This window comes from Nymphalis io, chromosome 15 (genome assembly GCF_905147045.1).
Source record: "Nymphalis io chromosome 15, ilAglIoxx1.1, whole genome shotgun sequence".
Classification (NCBI taxonomy): Eukaryota; Metazoa; Arthropoda; class Insecta; order Lepidoptera; family Nymphalidae; genus Nymphalis; species Nymphalis io.
In genome coordinates, this window is record NC_065902.1 from 5,299,604 (window position 1) to 5,319,226 (window position 19,623).

Consider the following 19,623-nt stretch of genomic DNA (forward strand, 5'->3'; position numbering starts at 1 on the left):
ATAAAATGAAATTAAAAAAAAACGATTTCGTATTTATAATATATTGTAATGTAAATTATTATTGGTAAAGTAATAACAAAATAAAGCACACGAATAATAAAATATTGCTTCTATAAATAATAATAAATATACTTGATGTAAAGTAAACAACATAACATCGAAGGTAAAAATGATATAATGAGTTGCAAGTTGCATGTCAAGTTGTGATGATGACGGATGAATAAGTTTAGTGAATATAAATGGGCTGTTTATGGATGCCTTTTTTATTTATATGTTCCTCAGAGTTATATTGCTGGGTCGATGACATCAGCGATGCAGAGATTGCAATATGAAACTGGTTGTATTCTATGCACATAATGTAGACTTGTCATAAGCATGTAACATGCTTCTAAAGCGTAAGCTGTCGTAATAAATATTTAGTTTTCTTGCCATTTCGACTACATTAAAGTACAAGTAGTTACTTTAAAAAAAAGTCTGGGTGCAATTTCAACTTCCTATTTTAACCCATTCGAAACAATATCCTCCGAAATGTAAAAACTTAATAAAATTTGATTTCCAAAATACAGTTTGGTCAAGACTGATATTTTCTATATTTGGGTTTTAACTGAAATTACGTTTATGACCAATGCCAAAAAAGTAACAGATATAGGGATTTCCAATTTTTAAAAGACAAAATTAATTTATTTCCCTACAAAAGTGCATGTTCATCATTTTTCGATGTAGCTCAATTTTTTTTCCTGTTGCACCATTACATGACACAGAAGTTCTTCTCAAATTTCTTCCTTTTCTTAGCCTTTCATACTTATACACCAAAGCATGTTATTTCTTGTTTGTTGCATGTTGAACATTGGTTCACTGAACCAATTTGTCATTACGACAAGTAAATACAAAGGTTATTAAATCATACGAATCACTATAAATTGTGTATTGGCAGTATTCGGAATGACTAAGAACATATTTTTAGTTAAAATAACCAGACCTTTGCCAAATATGTGAAATCGTGAAATGTTAAAATTGTAAAATTCGAAACAGAGGCACACATTTAAAGTGTTTGACAACTCGGAAACAAAATTAATATAATAGATAAAGGAGAACATAATATACATAATTGTAATAAATTCAATTGTATAAAAACTTCAAATAAACAATCCAATTGTAAAAACAGAAATAAATCTTTTTTTTTATTCATTAAAATTGATTCATTAGGCCCCCACTACCTCAGGGAATCATGGCGCTTACGTTTAACGGTAGCCACCACAAAGGTAAGATAACGAGAGGCTACCTATATATAGTTGACTACCGCTTTTTATTTATTTATTATCATTTTATTTTGTCAATAAAAATAATAAGTTCAAGTTTTTTCCATATTATAAAATAAATACTTAAATATTATTTAACACAATTTTATTCCTTTAATCATAAAATTTTATGTCAGCGAAAAGTAAAGGAAAGAAAATATCATAAAATTTAAGAAACTTCAACGTGGTCCCATGGTGTAACGGTTAGCACTCTGGACTCTGAATCCAGCGATCCGAGTTCAAATCTCGGTGGGACCTGTTTTTACCGATACGGTTCTTTCAATTTTCTATAAAACTTGCACTTTATTTCTTTTTAAATTAAATTAGACCACGTTTTCATTACTGTAATTCAAAAAACTTCTCTTGAATAATCAAAACATTTACAAAATACTTATGCTCAGTATGATAGCCAAATGTCTAATGATTCTTGTAGCGTATTAATTTAAAAAAATAACACATTTTTATTAGTAAATGTTAGAATTTTATATTACATTTATACGTAACAAAGCAAAAAAAATCTATGTAAAATTATAATTATAATATTGGTATATGATGTCGAATTAATTTGAATTGAATAAACGTTAGATTTCTTTGTTAAATAATAGTTCGGCCATATATTTTTAATCGATAATGCAGTTGTCACGGTGATGAAAACATATACAAAACAACGCCAGTGTCAGAAACAGACGATAATTACTTGTAGTTTAAATTCGTAAAAATAATAAAAAATAGTTCTAGTGTTTACTTCAGGTATTCTTGTAAATATTATTTCGACATGCAACTTGATAAGCTGAAAATTTTATTGATCGGGCCCTCAGACGTACGTATAATCAGAGCCTACTTTAGAATCCAACCAATGTGATTATAAACTAAAACGTATCCATTATGATAAATAATTATAATTTTCTGGTAGATCAATAGCTATTTAGATTAGTTATTCATTGTATCAAAATGTGTTCTAAATAATATCAGATGTGTCAAAAAGATTTAAAGCTACTAAATGTCTCAAAATGTATAATTTCAGAGTGGAAAAACATCTATAGCCAATTTTTTATCAGAATCTATAAATGTAGACGAAGCTAACAATCCTAGACCAACCCAAGGAGTCCGCATTGTGGAGTTTGTACTGCCAAATCTAAATGTAAACGAAAAGCAATATAAAGTTGATATTGAAATGTGGGACTGCAGTGGTGACCATAAGTAAAATTCCTTTAAAATATAGATTCAAAACTATATTTATTTAATAACCAATTCTGCGAATTATTGTATTCAAAAATTTAAAATTAACAAGACTATTTATTTAAATAAATTAACATTGAAATATGTTCGCCATCAAAATTACCAACTTTATGTGGTATAACCTGATTAACAGACACGATTGGATAATTTACTAATTACTAAAAATTAATTGTTTAGGTTCGAATCGTGTTGGCCTGCACTTCGCCTGCGTGTCCAAGGAGTTATACTTGTTTGCTCATCCAACACGGTAAATGTTGCGGCGAGAGAATTGGAACTTCTTTACAATTACTTTGTAAGCCAGGCCAAATTGTCAGCAAAGCAATGTGTGGTATTCTACAACTGTTCCGATGATCAAGAGGACACGGACTCTTTGAATCTGTGTACGTTTTACAATTGTTTGCAATTAATCCTGATTAAATTTTAAAGCTTTCGATTTTAGATTTATTAGGAAGAAATATTTATTTAACAAAAAAATTAATTGATATCGATAAAATATTAGATATGAAAATAAGTAATTATTTTTTGTTTCTTACAGCTCCTACTTTTTCCAAAGTATCTCAAGTTGCTGTAAATTTGAAATCGGGGGGAAACAGGTTAAAAATAGATTTCTCTAATTACATTACCTCAATTTTACAGACATTATAAATAAAGTTAGTAACAATTTATATGTCCAGTTTTATTTCAGACACCAGCTTTTCTGGCATACTTACCTCTTACTTGAACATTCCTTGTTTCTGAAAAACATCCATTAACTTTTCTCGTAGTTTTTTTACATTTTTGTCTGTAAAAAAGATAAAATTCAATACAGTCAAAAAATCAAATACGTATTAAGGTGTCGAATTAAGACATTACACAAATATTAAACATAAATTTATTAAGTCCAGTAGAATTTTTATCGATACAAATCTCTATCACTTACAAACAAAACGGAAGTCTCCTTATTTAGTATATTTTACAAAAATTGTTCAACATTCGTAGTCGTAATGTATATTGCTTTAGTTAGTTAAAATTGCTGGACATATTATGGTCTCCTTATTTTAATTAATATATAATATTGCTAATCTTCTTCTTTTGAGATAACAATAATAATTAATATCTCAAAAAGAGCTTTAACTATATTTTTGTGAAATCACTTTCTGTTACTTCATATTATTATAAAAAAAAAAAAACATAAAAACTCAATTATAAACCTGCACTCAGTCTTAAAACATTTGGCTCGTATAATGAGTACTTTTAAAATGAACTTAAATTCATTTTTTTTTCAATATAGATAATTAGCTATTTATCATTAATCTTATAACGCGAAACTTATAGTGAATCGATTTACTTCGTACAATATATATTTACACTATTAAAGACCTCGTACAGAAAATCTTATTCTAATACAATATAATAAATTATAAAAATGAACTACCTTAACAAGTCTAAAGTTACTAATAATTATCACCTTGATCACATTCTGTAGTATGTGGAAGGGTACATGATACTTGCACAATTTAAATAGATTTACGACAGTTAATGTCGGTCATTTTTCCAATTTCCCCTTTCATTGAAATTTTTTCGGTCTCTGTGACCTCTTCCGGATCCGCCCCGATTCCATCGATCATTGCCTCGTCCTCGATGACCTCCTCTGTTAGGGAATCGCTGAAAGTTTTGATCGCCATCCATATAATTAAAATCATTTCCAGGTGGACCGTTATATCCCATATTTCCAAAGTTATGTGGCCCTCCAAATTTATTGTTATTAAAATTGTGAGGTATATTTGGAGCAATACCTAACAGTCCAGGAGCTGGTCCGCCTCTTGGATCCGGTAAAGACTGATTAAAACCATGCATGTGATTCATATTATTCATTCCACCAATTCCTCCCATTCCCATCGGTGGCATGTTCATCATATTCATATTGCCTTCCATACCGCCACCTGGGCCACCTGGCATGTTATTGTTCATAGAGAAGGGGTTTGAATTTTGATTAAAATTAATAGGTGTTTTTAATAAAGCTTCTTTCGGCTTAGGTAAATACGCGAACTCTCCATTTTCTCCTAATGATATACCTAAATTTGTGAAAATATTACATAGCACACTATTGCTTTGTATTGAAGTTAAATCAAACTTTTTGCCTGGTAATTTTTCTTGTTGATATTGTTTAATCATTTGGGTCACAGGTGCTAAATGTTGATTTACAAATATTTTTTGTGTAGAACTTAATTCTTTATACCAGTTTGAATTTTGTAAAATAGTTTGTAATTCTAAAGAATTAGACTTCTGTTCATTAATGTTTTCCATTGAAACTTTCGGTTTTCTCCGAGGATCTACTCTAGGAGCTGTATTCACAACTTTAGATGACTTTTCACTATCGCTATTCGATTCCTCAACTGACAATCTAAACACTTTCCTTAGCCTAGGGTCTGTTAAAGCTTGTGATTTTGCGATACTGTTTTTAATATCCGTGTAATCAGGTCGGGGTATATGAATTAATATCATTTTATATTGAATGGGTGGATGACTGTTAATAGAACCATTAATTTCGGAAGCTGGTGTATAGTTTGGAAGTGGTTTAAAGGGTAAACCTAAACGTAAATCAATATCACCACTAGTGCTTTGTCTTAAATCTGTATCTCCGAACCCTGAAACTTTATTTGTTTGTCGAAGATCAACATCGGTTCTCCTACGCCCATCTGTCGGTTCACCGTCTACACATTCATAAATAGATACACGTGATGATTTTTTGTTAGCAGGTTTATTGATTTCGTTTGTTTTAACTGGGGAGCGTCTTGATCGCGGATCTCTTGAAATTATTTGCTCTTGAATTTCACCAGTACTTATTTTGTTGTCTTGTAAATTGTTTTTCATAGTATTTAATAGCTTAGTGACTTCTTCACTGATGTCAATTTTAGAAAGATCTCCAAGTTTACTCAAAACAGCCGAAGGTTCAATAATAGAAGGCGCAGGTGCTGATGGCGGTGACATCAAAACATTATGAGGCGATGAATGAGGCGATTTTTTTTTGTTACCCTTCTCTTCATCGCTCGAATACCATTTTTCATCAATTAATAAATTATTATCTTCATCGTCATCCGTAGTGGATCGACGATTACTTATAGTACTTTTTTCAGGATTTTTAAAAATTGGTTCTGGTTGCAAGAATCGGATGTCAGTATCACCTTCAGTATGTATTATATTTTCTTCATTATTAGGCCGCCGAACGCTTGTATCGCCTTCAGTAAAAGGAAGAACCCTATGATCTACATCTTTAACTTCATTAATTTGATGAACTTTTTCATTTTCTAAAGATTCATTTGAAATATCAATGTTTTCTTTATCTTTTGTTGCAAACTTTAATGCGTCCTTTGTATATTGATCAATATCGATCATATCTTTACTACTTGTATCTTTTTTAAACATCTTATTGTTTGAAGAGTCTTCATTAACACCGAGCGTAACATTAGGTTGAAAGCGCATATCGACGTCTTGTCCAGGTAATTCCGATGGCATCGATAAACTATTAGAAGTAGGGGCAGCGGGTGGCACACGTAAATCTAAATCTTTCGTAACAGTATTAGGCCCTCCAAATTGAGACTGTTGTTCAACATTGTTGATGAGACCTAATTTTTGTATACTCATAGTGTTAAGTTGAATTTCGGTAATTTGTTTCAGAGATATTCCGATACTATTTAACTGCAATACTGTTAACTGACCTAACTGATCTAGATTTTCAATACCCATTTTCGTCAGATCAGAAATTTGTCGAGGTGTTAATACACCAGTTAAATTCTTAATACTTAAAACATTAGTAGTGCCTGCATTACTACTATTAGGAGACGAATTTGCATTTGAACTTGAATGATCATTTTGCCACCTTGATTGGCGTATTTTAGGTGATATTTTAGTCTGTCTTTCATTATTATATTGATGCATATTTAGATCGGAATTACTTTGCGGATTCGGTATATTTAAATCAAAAAGTGATGGTATATTCCTTACTTGACTATCATTATTTTCTGAAAACTGTTGCATTAACTTTAACTGCGTGGTTTGTATCATTTTTAAAGCTCCTTCTCTATTTAATCTCGGAAAATCGCCTAAAATTTCTTTAGGCGCTGATTCAATGTGTTTTAGTAAAATATTTTTTAGACTATCATTAAGTGGTTTACCATGTGCAAATTTACATTCGTCTTTGTATATACAAGGAAGCCCAGTATGATAATATTTACATGGAAAATCTGCATGCATATATAAACATTTATCTCGTTTTGCACAGCAATCCATCAAATAAAATTTACATAATTCCATTTTTCTAGGAGGTTGAGCATCATGGGAGTAAATGCAGTCATCACCTTTATGACATTTTCCTTGCATATAATATAAGCAAACCCCGTCAGGATCTTGCATTGGATGTGTTTCTCTTCTTCTGTCATTTTTGTTTTTATTCCTTGCGCGCTGAGGTGGCCTATGTCTTTGACGATGAGAATGATGACCTCGAGAGTCTTGACTGCTGTCAGAATCATATGAATCTCTATCCTCATCTTGATACATTTCATCAGGTGATTTTTTCTGTACAGGCGAAGCTCCCCTAACACACATCAACTCGCTTTCGTCCATTTCGTCCGAATATTCTTGCTTTTTGCGTTTTTTACTAGGTCCATCCTTTCCATCGTATTTCTTTCGCTTTTTATGTTTACGTCGTTCCTCAACATCCTCTTCAGCTTGATTTTCCCCTCCCTCAGCTTTGTTCATAGCTTTTCTAATAGCTTTTTCAATATTACCCGCAAAATCGTCTTCCACGGAATCCGTATACTTACGACTTTTTTTACTTTTATCTTTTGACTTTTCGCCTTTACTTGATTTTGATTTCTTTTTCTTACCTGATTTAGAGTGATAAAAATTTTGATTGTCTGTTTTATCTTGATCTCTAGTGCCTTCAACATCTGGCACTGATTCTTCCTTTTTGACTTCTGTAGTAACTTCATTGGTTTCTTCGCCGTCACTTTCGATTTCTCCATCTTCCAAGTCATCAGTATTTGTTGCTACTGGATCCGCCATTATGATGTTTTCACTGAAATTGAGATAAGGACATAATTAATAAAAATAATTATTTTATTTAAATGAACAGTCAACGGTTTATATTTCACTTAATGATTAAAATTCAAAACCGCTTATGAAATCGTAAATTTATTTAAAAAAAATTATTATTATATTTAAATGAAGTGTAAAAAGGGCTATCCCTTATATACATGTATAAACTTTACTAATTAAGCTTATTATAAAACTCTTTTTTTCTGAGAGATAAAGCTTCGCAATTAAGTACAAAAAACAAATAAGTAATTATTATTTACCATCCCAAACCTACGACCTAGCGACCTACGTAAAAATGAAGAAAAGTGTATGTATATGATAATTGCATATAAATAATAAATATTTATCTTTATGTATATAGATTTAAATTCATGTATAAATATTTTATTTGTGATATATTTATATTTCTTTATATGAGTCCAGACATATGCACAATAAAACATATATACGAATAACTATTCTTTATCACTAGATAAAAATATCTTCGGCCTCAAATTGATAATATTGATATTAGTTTAAACATAATTATGTGAAAAGTGTATATCACGTAAAAATAATGCTATGTACTTATGAAGCAAAATACTACAACCATGACCTAAATTATTTGCAAAAAAATAAGATGAATAGAATGAGGGTTAATGGTATTTTATATTAGCATAAATTCTATTTTGATTTATATTTAAAATGTAACAGAATCAACAATGATTGGGTTTCATGCGGTAAAAAATCTAGTTGTAAAAGTAGTATAATGGTCAATAAAAAAATATGATAAAAAATTATACATCTTTCTGGTATCGACACGATCCATGATTTGGGACTAGAATTTCAATAAATTCCAAATTAAATTTATATATATAAAAAGACAAGTCATATTTCAAATCATAATTTCTTACAAAAATTACAAGGCGTTATGACCGCCGCCATTTTATTTATAATCCAACCATTTGAAATAGGTAGGTTACATACATGCCGAAATACTCTTTCGTCAGATAAGAGTACTAGTATTTTTCACAAATAAAGTAAATATGCTTACGATTTTAACATGTTTTAAAAATAGACTTAGTTTTACAATTAGTTTAAAGATAAACCTAAAATCGAAAGTAAGATTCAATAGAAAACGTAATCAACTAGCACGAATTCACACAATTGCTATTTATACTCACGCATACATATAATGCTATTTAGAAGGCTGACGCCCTATTTCATATACATTATCGTGTGTATTTAGATTAACTTGGCAAGTTAACTGATACTAAAATTATGCAGGTTTTTTTTAACATCAGTACCATGTTCAAGCAAGAGCAATTTTCGATATTCTCTATACTGTACCTAATATTCGTCGAAACAATTGTCATTGGAATGAATGTCCAGTATCACAAATTAAAATTAATAGCGCAGTAATGGATTCAACATGTATGGCAGAAGTCAATAGACTAACTGTTTCATTGCCACAACTTTCAAGTAAATTAGTAGTAGTACAAGGAGATATGCAAGCAGTGGGTGGCCGTTCACATTTCACAATGTCTTGCAAGTTGTTAGTGCGCTCTCGCTCGCCACGATATGAATGACGTCAGCCTTCTAGAACGACATGATATTATTTTGTCCTTCCTTTTTCGAGGTCACGCGTACAACGCTTACACACACATTAACACAATCTTACTAATGTTGGCGTATAGTGACTCGCGACTTTAACATACCATCTTAAATAGATAGTATAACAAGTTATGATTATCCATAAACATTAACTTCGAAATATTTAGCAAATAAAATTGTTTTAATAGTCTAGTAAAAATATCAGTTATTACTTATAAAGCATTTAACCATCACCATGAAATCCTATAACAAAAGTTAATTTATATTACCTTAATTTCATTATTTTAATAGTCCTTATGAGTAATATATGGGTGTGATTCCTAATTAAAGGAATAATATCATGCAAAATCTATACAAATTTTTCAAACAAAAGATTATAAAAAAATATTCAGTTTGACTATAACTTTAAAAATGGCGTTTACTACTACGCAGCCGCCATTTTAAGAATTTTAGTCAATATGAACTAATTATTTAAAAATAGGACTATTGGTTATAAACATCAAATTTTGTTGAAAAATATGTGTAGCGATACATTTGCACATGTGTGACAATTTGAGCAGACCAAGCACTTTATGCGATAAATTATTGGGGACACGCATTTGATTAAAATGGCCTAACAAGTAAATACATAATATTGTTACCAATCTTACATTAAATGAACAATTCACTATGTGCGACTACTATACGCCATGTAAAAGAATTCTTTCATAGCATTGCTGCATAAAGACGACGTAACAAATCGAATACGCAATAATATTGTTATCGAATTCGGACGACGACTGCAGCGAAACAAAGCCAAGATTTGTGATAATTTAGTTCCAGTTTTTAACACGACAATTAGAGGCGCCAATATAGAATCAATGCTGCCACAACTAAAAGTACTATTATGCGAGATGTGGTCAACAATATTTCTCAAATTACACTATTATGAACAGATAATGTAAATTACAAATAAAGCTTGTATTCATATTTATTAATCTTAATTTTACTTTATGTAAATGTGAAAATTTCTTTTAAATAATGTATTTGCTAAACAGTAAAAGATTGATAATGATTGTTTCCCTTTGGTTATTTCCTCTTTACTCCAAGAAGGCAACAAACAGATAAGTAAATGTAGAAAAAAAAATAAGAACAATGATACCAAATAGATAATAAATATAGATTGTTTTAAAATTGTCAAAAAAATTATACCACAATTAATATCAAATTTTTACTAGGGTAGTATTAATAATAATATTATAATTATTATGTTTTATGACAAATTATAATTTTTACTGGGAAATAACAAAATTTTTTAAGTAAGAATTCTTATGAACATATTTTCTCGTTCTTATTAATATAACAGGTCAATTTATTATTACTGTACTCAAATACAAATATAATGTAAAAATAATTTATGGTTTTATATTCAATTATTGGAAACTTATTTTCAATAAACTGTCACCGTCAAATGTTCGTCGTCACTACTGACCAATGTTACCAAATATCATCTCAATAAATTTCCCGTCGGGGAAATACTAGATTTCATTTTTGTATCCAGAAATTTTCGTGTACTGTAAATTTGTATAAAACTTATTTTTTTTACGAATAAAATAATATAATTGAATAATATAAAATAATTTAACGTGATATTTTGACAGCAGAGCCTTTTTAATTCTAGATTTAGGAATAAAATATTTAATAACTTAGCAACATTAACATCAGCTTGTGACACTATAATTTGTCAAATTTTATCAAGTGAAGTGAGTGATAAGGAAATTAAAAATTACAGTCAGCGTTTTGTGATGGATTACATTTAAAAAAAATAAATGAATTCATATTCAAATGAATCTGTGAAATAGAGTTTTTGAGTAAAGTGTCTTAATAACAATGTGAAATTAATAATTGAATCTTCGAACTTATTGTTGTTGTTTTATTTTTAATTGATAAATTTATATTAAGATGTCTAATCCTAACAATCCCTTTGCGGGCCTATTAGGAGCATCAGATGGTAAATCTACCAACGAAAGTGATAGCTCTAGTCCCGAACAAATAGATATGGATATAGAACAGTCCCAAGATGCGGAAAAGATTAAAACAATAAATAATATAGTTCAAAATGTTTTTCATTTTACAATTAATGCTAATGCCGTTGAAGGACAGTCAGATATTCAATTAGTGTATCTAGAAGAGCTTGCTCGAGCTATGAGCCCTAGACTTCACATTGACTTAGAAGCTTTGGAACAAGCTTTGTTTGAAAGACTTTTGTTACAAGATATTCAACAGTGTGTGATACCTAAGACAAGTACTGTTCTAAAAGAACATGTTATACAGAATCAAGTGTTTCCATACTTGTTTAGTTCTATGGAAAATGTTTTAAGTTTCAATCAGTATGATAAATCATACATAAGAAGTGCTTTAGAGAAAATGAAGGAGCTCATATTTCGCAATGCAGTAACTGCATTAAAACAGCCAGCATTGTTTGAAGGGCAGGATTTTGCTTCACAACTAGTAGAAATACTACAACATGTTGGTCCTCAGAGCCATACATTCTTTAATGATTTAGTTAATGCATTTGTAGCCGATGGTAAGTGAACATAATTTTTTTTTAACTTCCAAAAAATAAACAATATAAATAAGAATGTAAAATAACTTTCTTACAGGTGATAAACACTGTGAAGTTCAATTAAAAGAAACAATGATACCTGTATTGCAGAAAATTTATGCAGATATCAATAAGTCAAATATAATCAATCTACCAATTTACATTTTACCGTCAATACAATTATTTGCAAGTAAGTAACAACATTCAAAATTAGTACTGTATAGCTGACATTTGAATAGAAATTTAATTGTTAAAATTTATTTATTCAGGTAATTCAAATTTGGCACAAATATTGATAGAAGCCTGTGAACCAAAGATTGAGAATAATGGCCGATTATACCAAGATTCTGTTATAGGTGCATTGTTAAACCTCTCTGTACTTCCTCGCACAGCAACAGGAATGTATGAATTTTTTGATAATCCTATGGATCAGGTAAGCGAAATATTTAAAATACAACTTTTTTAATAGAATTCATGTTTAATCATTGCCTGCTGTAATACTCTAAAACAATTTCTAAACCTCTGATCTAGTCAATTAATATAGTTAATTTTTTTTATATTATCAGTCAGCTACATCAGTGACTGAAACTTCAATTTGGAATGCATCATCACACTTAACAAATAACTTGCATAAAATATTCTTGAGCCTCCTAAAAGGTGGCCCACAAATTAAAAATAGATTATTAACTTGGATTGGAAAATGTCTCAAAACAAATGTGGCCAGAGGAAAACTTTGGAATATACAGGTAAATAAGAGATTGTTAAATAGTAATTAAATAAAAGTAGCATTTTCTATAGACATTACAAATTCAATAAGTCATAATTAAGTCATTAAATATTTTTTCTAATTTTAAAATTATAGTTTCTATATTATGTTATAAATCTATATCAAATTCAAAATGTTCCTTCTCTAATTTACTTTAGTTTCTCTATATTCATAAAAAAAATATATTTTAGGCTGGAGAAATGAGCGCAGCTACAATGACTTGTGTTTGTGATGGCTTCATGATAAATCTTGGTGCAGTACTATTGCAGTTATGTCAACCGTTCTGTACAAAAGCAGACGATCCAAAATCACTGAAAATAGATCCTACTTATGGTGCAGTACCTGTTAGTATTTTAAATAAAATTATCGTTTCATGTATAATTAAAATAAAGCAAGTGCATCATAATTATTTCTGATTAATTATATTTATTTATTTTAAAAGTATTTAATTTTTTATGATTTTATTCAACAGCCAGAGGAGTGTGCTGCTAAATCAGTGCATCTAGACTGCCTACATAGTGAAACTTGTTTGCTCCCTGCACGGGAATCTGAAGATGGACAACCTGTAAAACGTCCAACTTCTGAATCATACAATTTTGTAACCGAATGCTTCTTTATGACACAGAAATGTATCGATTTAGGCAAGTATATAATAATTTTTCAAGAATTTTGTTTTAGTTATTTTGATTATTCATTACCTCTTACAAATTACGCGTATTTAAGCGTGACAAAACGAGTAACAAAACTGACAAGTAACGAGTAACAAAAGTGACAAAACTGTAATACCTACTTAATGATTTCTGAATTTCTTCACTAAATAAGTGTTATCGATTCGAACTGTTTTCGTTACAGGCGTGCGCGTGTGCGCGGAGAAGCTGTACCGCTGCGGCCAGGAGCTGGGCCGGGCGCAGCGCGCACTGAGTGACGTGTCCGCCTCGCACCGCGCCGCCGAGCCCATGCGGCGCCGTGCCGTCTTCCTCATGACCAAGTATGCGACCCTCGCCTCTAACTTTGGCTCAATCATATGCATAAATTGCACTCACAATTGTCTTGTCTGATCTTTTCGATTCGCTAACCCTGCAATTTATAGGATAAAAAGGATTCATATTTGTAATGTTTTCATTAATACTTATTTCCAAACTTTCTTGCGAACAGGTTCGTGAGTATCCGCTGCGCACTACTAGAGCCCAACATGCTGAACAACCTGCACCGACTGCAGGCGATGACTTGCACATGGCTGGTGCAGGTGTCTGCACGTACGGACGCACAGGCAGGTTCCTACGCTCCGGGCTCGCTGCAGACTCTACGCCTACCCATCACCACTCCGCCACCCGACACCTTGCGGTCAGCAATATATACTTAGATATTTAATGATCTCACTCAATATCTTATTCAAAGATTGTATTTATGGTCCAATCCACCTTCATCTTTTTATTTTTTAAACTTTCCCGAACCACTTCCTTCCATTGACTAAAAAATTAAAGACGCAAATATTTTTTTGACAAATACTATACCCTAGTGCGCACTTAATGACAGCACCACTTGGCGTAAAAAGTCACGAAATTCTAGTTTTCAACCAATCTTAATTTATTTTCAATTTTTATTATTATTATATTTCAGATGTGTTCCAGAGTTCGTGCTAGAAAACACAGTGGTCCTCATAACAATGGCTCGAAGGACTATCAGTGCCTTACCAGATGAAGCGGACATCTCAGGCCTACTGCAGCCCGCACTTACACTAGTTTTGACTTTCATGGGTGACTCGACAAGAACATACAATCCGCATTTGAGGTATCTTCTATTCAAATTCCACATTTTTGACAATATAATAACATTACCTTATCTGTATACAGATAAAATAAAATTATACTTTGTCTGTAGTATAAGCTCATTATTACACTTTATATTCAAAAATTGTTACTTTTCTTTTTTGTTAACAAATTGTATAAAATCTGTTTTAAAAAAAAAAACCTGAATAAATATTTTATTTTTATATTAATATAAATTTACAATTTGCAGAGCTCGTCTCGCAGAATGCTTAGAAGCAATGCTGCCAAATCATCCCGACGATCAGCAGCCTTTGAGTAACATTGCATCATTCTACAGGGAACAACTTTTTAAGGAACATCCACATAGATTACAGGTAAGAATTAGAAATTATTATGATGTCATGAAATGCTCTGAGTCAGAAGGTAAAAAGTTGGCAGCGTTTGACAAATGCATCTTATATTTGATGTGCACAATAATTGTATCAATGTCATGTTGTTTTGACTTTAAATCAAATGAGGGTTTTTAAAAAAATCCAATAATAATAAAAAAAATATTATATTATTATTTTTAATTATATTTTGCTTTATAGCTAGTTCCATGTCTCCTTGATGTATTCGTGGGTATAGAAATGACTGGTCAAAGTGTTCAGTTCGAGCAGAAATTCAACTATCGGCGTCCCATGTACCTTGTCATGGACTTTTTGTGGGATAATGAAGAACATAGAGACGCATTTACGTAAGAGAATAATTTTGTTTATTATAAATTCAGTTGCATTCATTCAAATATTAAATGCATTTTAAATAGAATGTCATTATTTCATTACATTCTTTATTAGAAATTATATATCTACTTGGCTACATTTTGATATAGTCAAATTAAACTTATTAACCAAAAAGCCGTCACCTACAGGCAGTATACTTAAAAAAGTAATAGTGATTTTCTTATAAATAATTAATTAAAAAAATAATAAAAAAATCAAATGGCTATTGTGGGGTAATATGATCTAAAAATTTATGTTTATTTTTATATTAATAATTCTATCTAACAACAATCTGATATTTCAGGCGGTTGGCACAAGAGGCCGAAGCGAATATGGAAGCAGTACACCCACCGATATTTTTACGTTTTGTAAATTTGTTAATGAATGATGCTATTTTCCTCCTTGATGAGGCCCTCGGAAATATGGCTCAAATACGTACTTTGCAGACTGCACAGTAAGTCATTTTAAAATATGTATATACTATTTATAGCCTATTACAACCACAGCAGGAGTAAAGACAAATAAAAAACTTTGATATTGATGCTATATCATTGGTCGAAATAATGGGTAATCTATGATATTCAGTATGGATCCCAAAATCTGGCGTTTTGAAAGGGCGGCGTATTTTTATCGGAACTTTGGAAGTAAAATTACAATAGGTATATGTAATTAAATGGAATTATGTTTTATAAATATTAATCAAGAACTTTTGTAGGATATAATATAGCAGAGCAAATCGCATAGACTACGTAAATCTAAGTTTGTTTACCTTTACTCCTTCTTCGATTGGAATAGCTTATAGGGCAGTTCAATTAAATATTTCAATAAATGTATGTATATATATACATACCTTTTTTACTTTTGAACTTTTTCTATTTTTATATGTCAATCAGTGTCGAAGAAAAGTTTTCGTAACATTCTTAGAGCGACCTGTATTTTGTTTTTTTTTTTCATTAAACTAATTTCGCAATATGGTTTTACATGATTACTTTTATAATTAAAGACCTATATCATATTAATAACAAATAATTATTTAAACTTTATACGGATGACGATACATTTTTTATTTGAAAAATTTTCAATTCTATTTTTTGTAACGTTATCTACAGTAATCCCTGCTGCTATTTTACATTTTTACTATTACAATACAGATTACAACCTGTATATGTTTGTATTTGTTATTCAAATAAGTTAAATGTTCAAATCGCAGAGAATCCGGCGCCTGGAGCAATCTGCCAGCTCAGGAGCGCGAACAGAACTTTGCTAACCTGTCGCACGTGGGCACGCTGGCGCGCTTCGACAACATCCTGGGCCGCGACACCATCCGCACGCTGGTGCGGCTCACGGCGCACGCGCCCTCCGTCTTCTGCCACCCCACCCTCGTCGAGCGAATCGCGTCTATGCTCAACTACTTCCTTTTGCATCTTGTCGGACCTAATAAAAAGAATTTTAAGGTATGAGTTATTTATCACATATCTGACTAAAAACTACACAATACGAATTAAAATTTCAAAAGAGAGCCGTAATTTTTTTTTTTTTATAGAATAGGAAGGTGGACGAGCATATGGGCCACCTGATGGTAAGTGGTCACCAAACGCCCTTAGACATTGGCATTGTAAGAAATGTCAACCATCGCTTACATAACCAATGCGCCACCAACCTTGGGAACTAAGATTTTACGTCCCTTGTGCCTGTAATTACACTGGCTCACTCACCCTTCAAACCGGAACACAACAATATCAAGTATTGCTGTTTTGCGGTAGAATATCTGATGAGTTGGTGGTACCGCTTAAAGAAGCTTAATCTTGACAGACTTGAAATTACTGAATGTGAAATTAGTCCGGAATACAAACAATGTACTAATTCAATGTTACTGCAAATGTAATCGCGTACCTAGAGGTAGATTATGTATCCAAAAATTAATTGGAAATCAGTATTTCCATTCGTATTATTTACGCAACGATTTACATTAAGTTTCTCACTAATCATTAAAAAAAAACAGGTAAAAGACATGAAAGAATACGAATTTGAGCCAGCCAACACGGTGCTGGATATATGCCGCATGTACGTTGAACTTGGAAACAACGAACGGTTCTGTGCTGCAGTCTCGGACGACGGCCGGTCGTACTCTCCACAGCTATTCACATTGGCCGAGGCTGTCTTAGGTAAAACATTATACTTTTGTAATGTCAAAAATGTTTATAGCTATTTGTTAAAGTTGATCATTTAATATGTTTTCTTTCACTAGGTGACTATTAGAACTATATATTACATGTTTTAAAAGTAATCCTATTTTCATCTCCTCAGTACGCATCGGAGGTGGTGGATTAATAAGCTCACTGCAAGAGGTTGCAACTCGCGTAAGTACAATTGCAGAACAAAGGCAGCGCGATGAAGAAATTCTTGCAAATGCACCCGAAGAATTCTTAGATCCCATCATGAGCACTCTCATGTTGGATCCTGTCATTCTGCCTAGTTCAAGAACAACCGTAGACCGCACTACCATTGCTCGGTAAGTTAATTATAATAATGCATGAGTTCTTATATTCAGATAACTAAGACTTACAAAACTTTTCTCTTTATCTATAAATTTGTTAACATATTTATATCTTCATAATAACTTATAACTTTTTTACAAATAAAATGATTTAAGGACTGTGGAAGTACATTTATAATACGTCACTATGGTTTGTTCAAAAGGTTGTAGATAAAAATTAAGTTCCATTCTTAAATTGGTAAAGTAATGTTATATTACTGTTTTTTATTTATACATTGAATTAAAATTTATACTATATATTTATAAAATTTAATTTAAAAGTTATTTTATATATTAGTTACCATGGAAGTAGTGGTTGGAAATAAAAATGAATATTGTACAAATGAAACAAATAATTTTTTTTAATAAATTCTATTAATTACTCAATTTTTACATATGACCTTTCGAACTTACTAAGCAATTATTATGATCACAATTTTAATTTTAATTTTTGCAATTTTAGGCATCTTCTAAGTGACCAGTCAGATCCATTCAATCGATCGCCTTTGTCTATGGATCAAGTTAAATCAAATACAGAATTAAAGGAGAGAATACATTCATGGATTACTATGCAAAAACAAAAAATGCCCGAAAACCGGACAAGCACTTCCTAAAAACCTAGCTTTTACTGTTTTAAAGTGTACAATTTTAACTGAACTAGAATAGCTAGAATTTCTTACGGCAATACTATCATAATTTATATTTTTTCTAAGCCTCACTATGGCCACTGTACTAGGAGATTCTTGATCCAGATTCATACTATACTTCCTATTTTTGGCTAAGAAGCTGTGTATATGGTTGGGTATTCATTAATTGTAATTCTTAATGTATTTCTTGTTGATAGATAAAAAACAAAATTTTGTAAAAATTCATCTATAATGCCCTGAGCATTATATTACAATATCAAGAAACATTATTTATTTTTTAACTATATTAAGATGAGACGTCCAGATATTAATTTGTCCAATTTGAACTGTTTTTTTTTTTTCTTAAAATTTGTTTCCAAGTACTAAATAATCTTGTTTGCATTATTTAACTTCAATTTCATTCTTTTTTAGCTTAATGACTGTGCATAACAATCTGTTCCAACTGGGCACAGATTGGTTTAGCCAATGATATTTTACTTCTTTGTAAGAATTGCCTGACTCTGTGAGTCATAGGTTACCGACCGCCAATATTACCATTACTATTCCACATATTTGTGATAAACTATAATTGGCAAGCCTAACTTGCCCTCTTGAGTATATGGGATATATGATACTCAGACCAAAAAATAGGTTTATGTATTAGTTAATATAAACATCAGTTGTTTAAAATCTAATTGATATCATAACCAGCAATTTTTCTGTCATTACTTCTAGAGAGATGTAATCACAGTTATCATTTTCTCTTGAGAGATATATTCTATAAAAAGCATAGATTTCCTGTAGAGTTGTCACTATTCAAATAAAATGTAATTTATATCAGAAATTATGGTGTATAATATATATTTATATGATTTAATCAAATTATTTAAGTGAATTATATGGTGTTTGTACATTGTTTAGGATGTGTATTACAGAATTACTGCAACATGTTTTGTAAGGTTAATTCGCAATATCTAATGGACAACAAAACAATTTCTGAAATAGTTTTTTTAAACATTGAAACTTTTCTTTAAGTTTTTACTTAAAAACTTAAAGTTTATACTTTAATTATAGCAGGTTTAATAAGTATTCTTTATACGAAAAATTTCAAAACCTGCTATAATTAAAGTATAAACTAAAACCACAAGTGTTTGAATAATTTTCAAAACCAGTTTTGTTAATTTCGATTTTAAACTAATTTTGGTATTTCAGCAAAATCAATGGATAACTGCATATTAAATTATATATGATACATATTTGACTTTTATTTCTGGAACAAAAGATATTATAAGCTCTATGCAACATTATTTATTGATATTGAAGGTTGAATTCTTATTTAGTTCTTATTTTCAATAAAATTTGTTTTAAGTGAAAT

General features: G+C 30.7%; 4 protein-coding genes and 1 non-coding gene across 7 annotated transcripts in view; 3 read left to right on the forward strand and 2 right to left on the reverse strand.

Moving 5' to 3' along the window:
- The window catches only part of LOC126773578 (DNA-directed RNA polymerase II subunit Rpb4), a 226,130-nt gene that overhangs the window by 192,935 nt on the left and 13,572 nt on the right, over positions 1–19,623 (reverse strand). The gene's annotated exons all lie outside the window — the stretch shown is intronic.
- On the forward strand, positions 1,485–1,556 carry Trnaq-cug (transfer RNA glutamine (anticodon CUG)). The gene has a single exon. It is a non-coding gene; the product is annotated as a tRNA-Gln (tRNA).
- Positions 1,978–3,310, forward strand: LOC126773576 (intraflagellar transport protein 22 homolog). Its single transcript, XM_050494536.1, has 4 exons — positions 1,978–2,118; positions 2,323–2,498; positions 2,715–2,917; positions 3,073–3,310. Exons 1-4 carry the CDS (start codon positions 2,074–2,076, stop codon positions 3,180–3,182), a joined length of 534 nt encoding a protein of 177 aa, XP_050350493.1. The 5' UTR covers positions 1,978–2,073; the 3' UTR covers positions 3,183–3,310.
- On the reverse strand, positions 3,391–10,024 carry LOC126773547 (protein suppressor of sable). 3 transcript variants are annotated; one of them, XM_050494479.1, is made up of 2 exons: positions 9,857–10,024; positions 3,391–7,593 (listed from the first exon to the last, which is right to left on the reverse strand). In XM_050494479.1, the coding sequence occupies exon 2, from the start codon at positions 7,578–7,580 to the stop codon at positions 4,053–4,055; it is 3,528 nt and encodes a 1,175-aa protein (XP_050350436.1). In that variant the 5' UTR covers positions 7,581–7,593; positions 9,857–10,024; the 3' UTR covers positions 3,391–4,052. The 3 variants fall into 3 exon arrangements, with proteins under 3 accessions (XP_050350436.1, XP_050350434.1, XP_050350435.1); XM_050494477.1 differs by lacking the exon at positions 9,857–10,024 and adding an exon at positions 8,943–9,315; XM_050494478.1 differs by lacking the exon at positions 9,857–10,024 and adding an exon at positions 8,647–8,913.
- On the forward strand, positions 10,955–19,438 carry LOC126773552 (ubiquitin conjugation factor E4 A). The gene is made up of 16 exons (XM_050494488.1): positions 10,955–11,772; positions 11,849–11,980; positions 12,060–12,223; positions 12,357–12,536; positions 12,748–12,900; positions 13,029–13,197; positions 13,409–13,544; positions 13,712–13,900; positions 14,177–14,347; positions 14,576–14,699; positions 14,916–15,061; positions 15,391–15,540; positions 16,297–16,540; positions 17,089–17,251; positions 17,394–17,598; positions 18,086–19,438. Exons 1-16 carry the CDS (start codon positions 11,148–11,150, stop codon positions 18,234–18,236), a joined length of 3,102 nt encoding a protein of 1,033 aa, XP_050350445.1. The 5' UTR covers positions 10,955–11,147; the 3' UTR covers positions 18,237–19,438.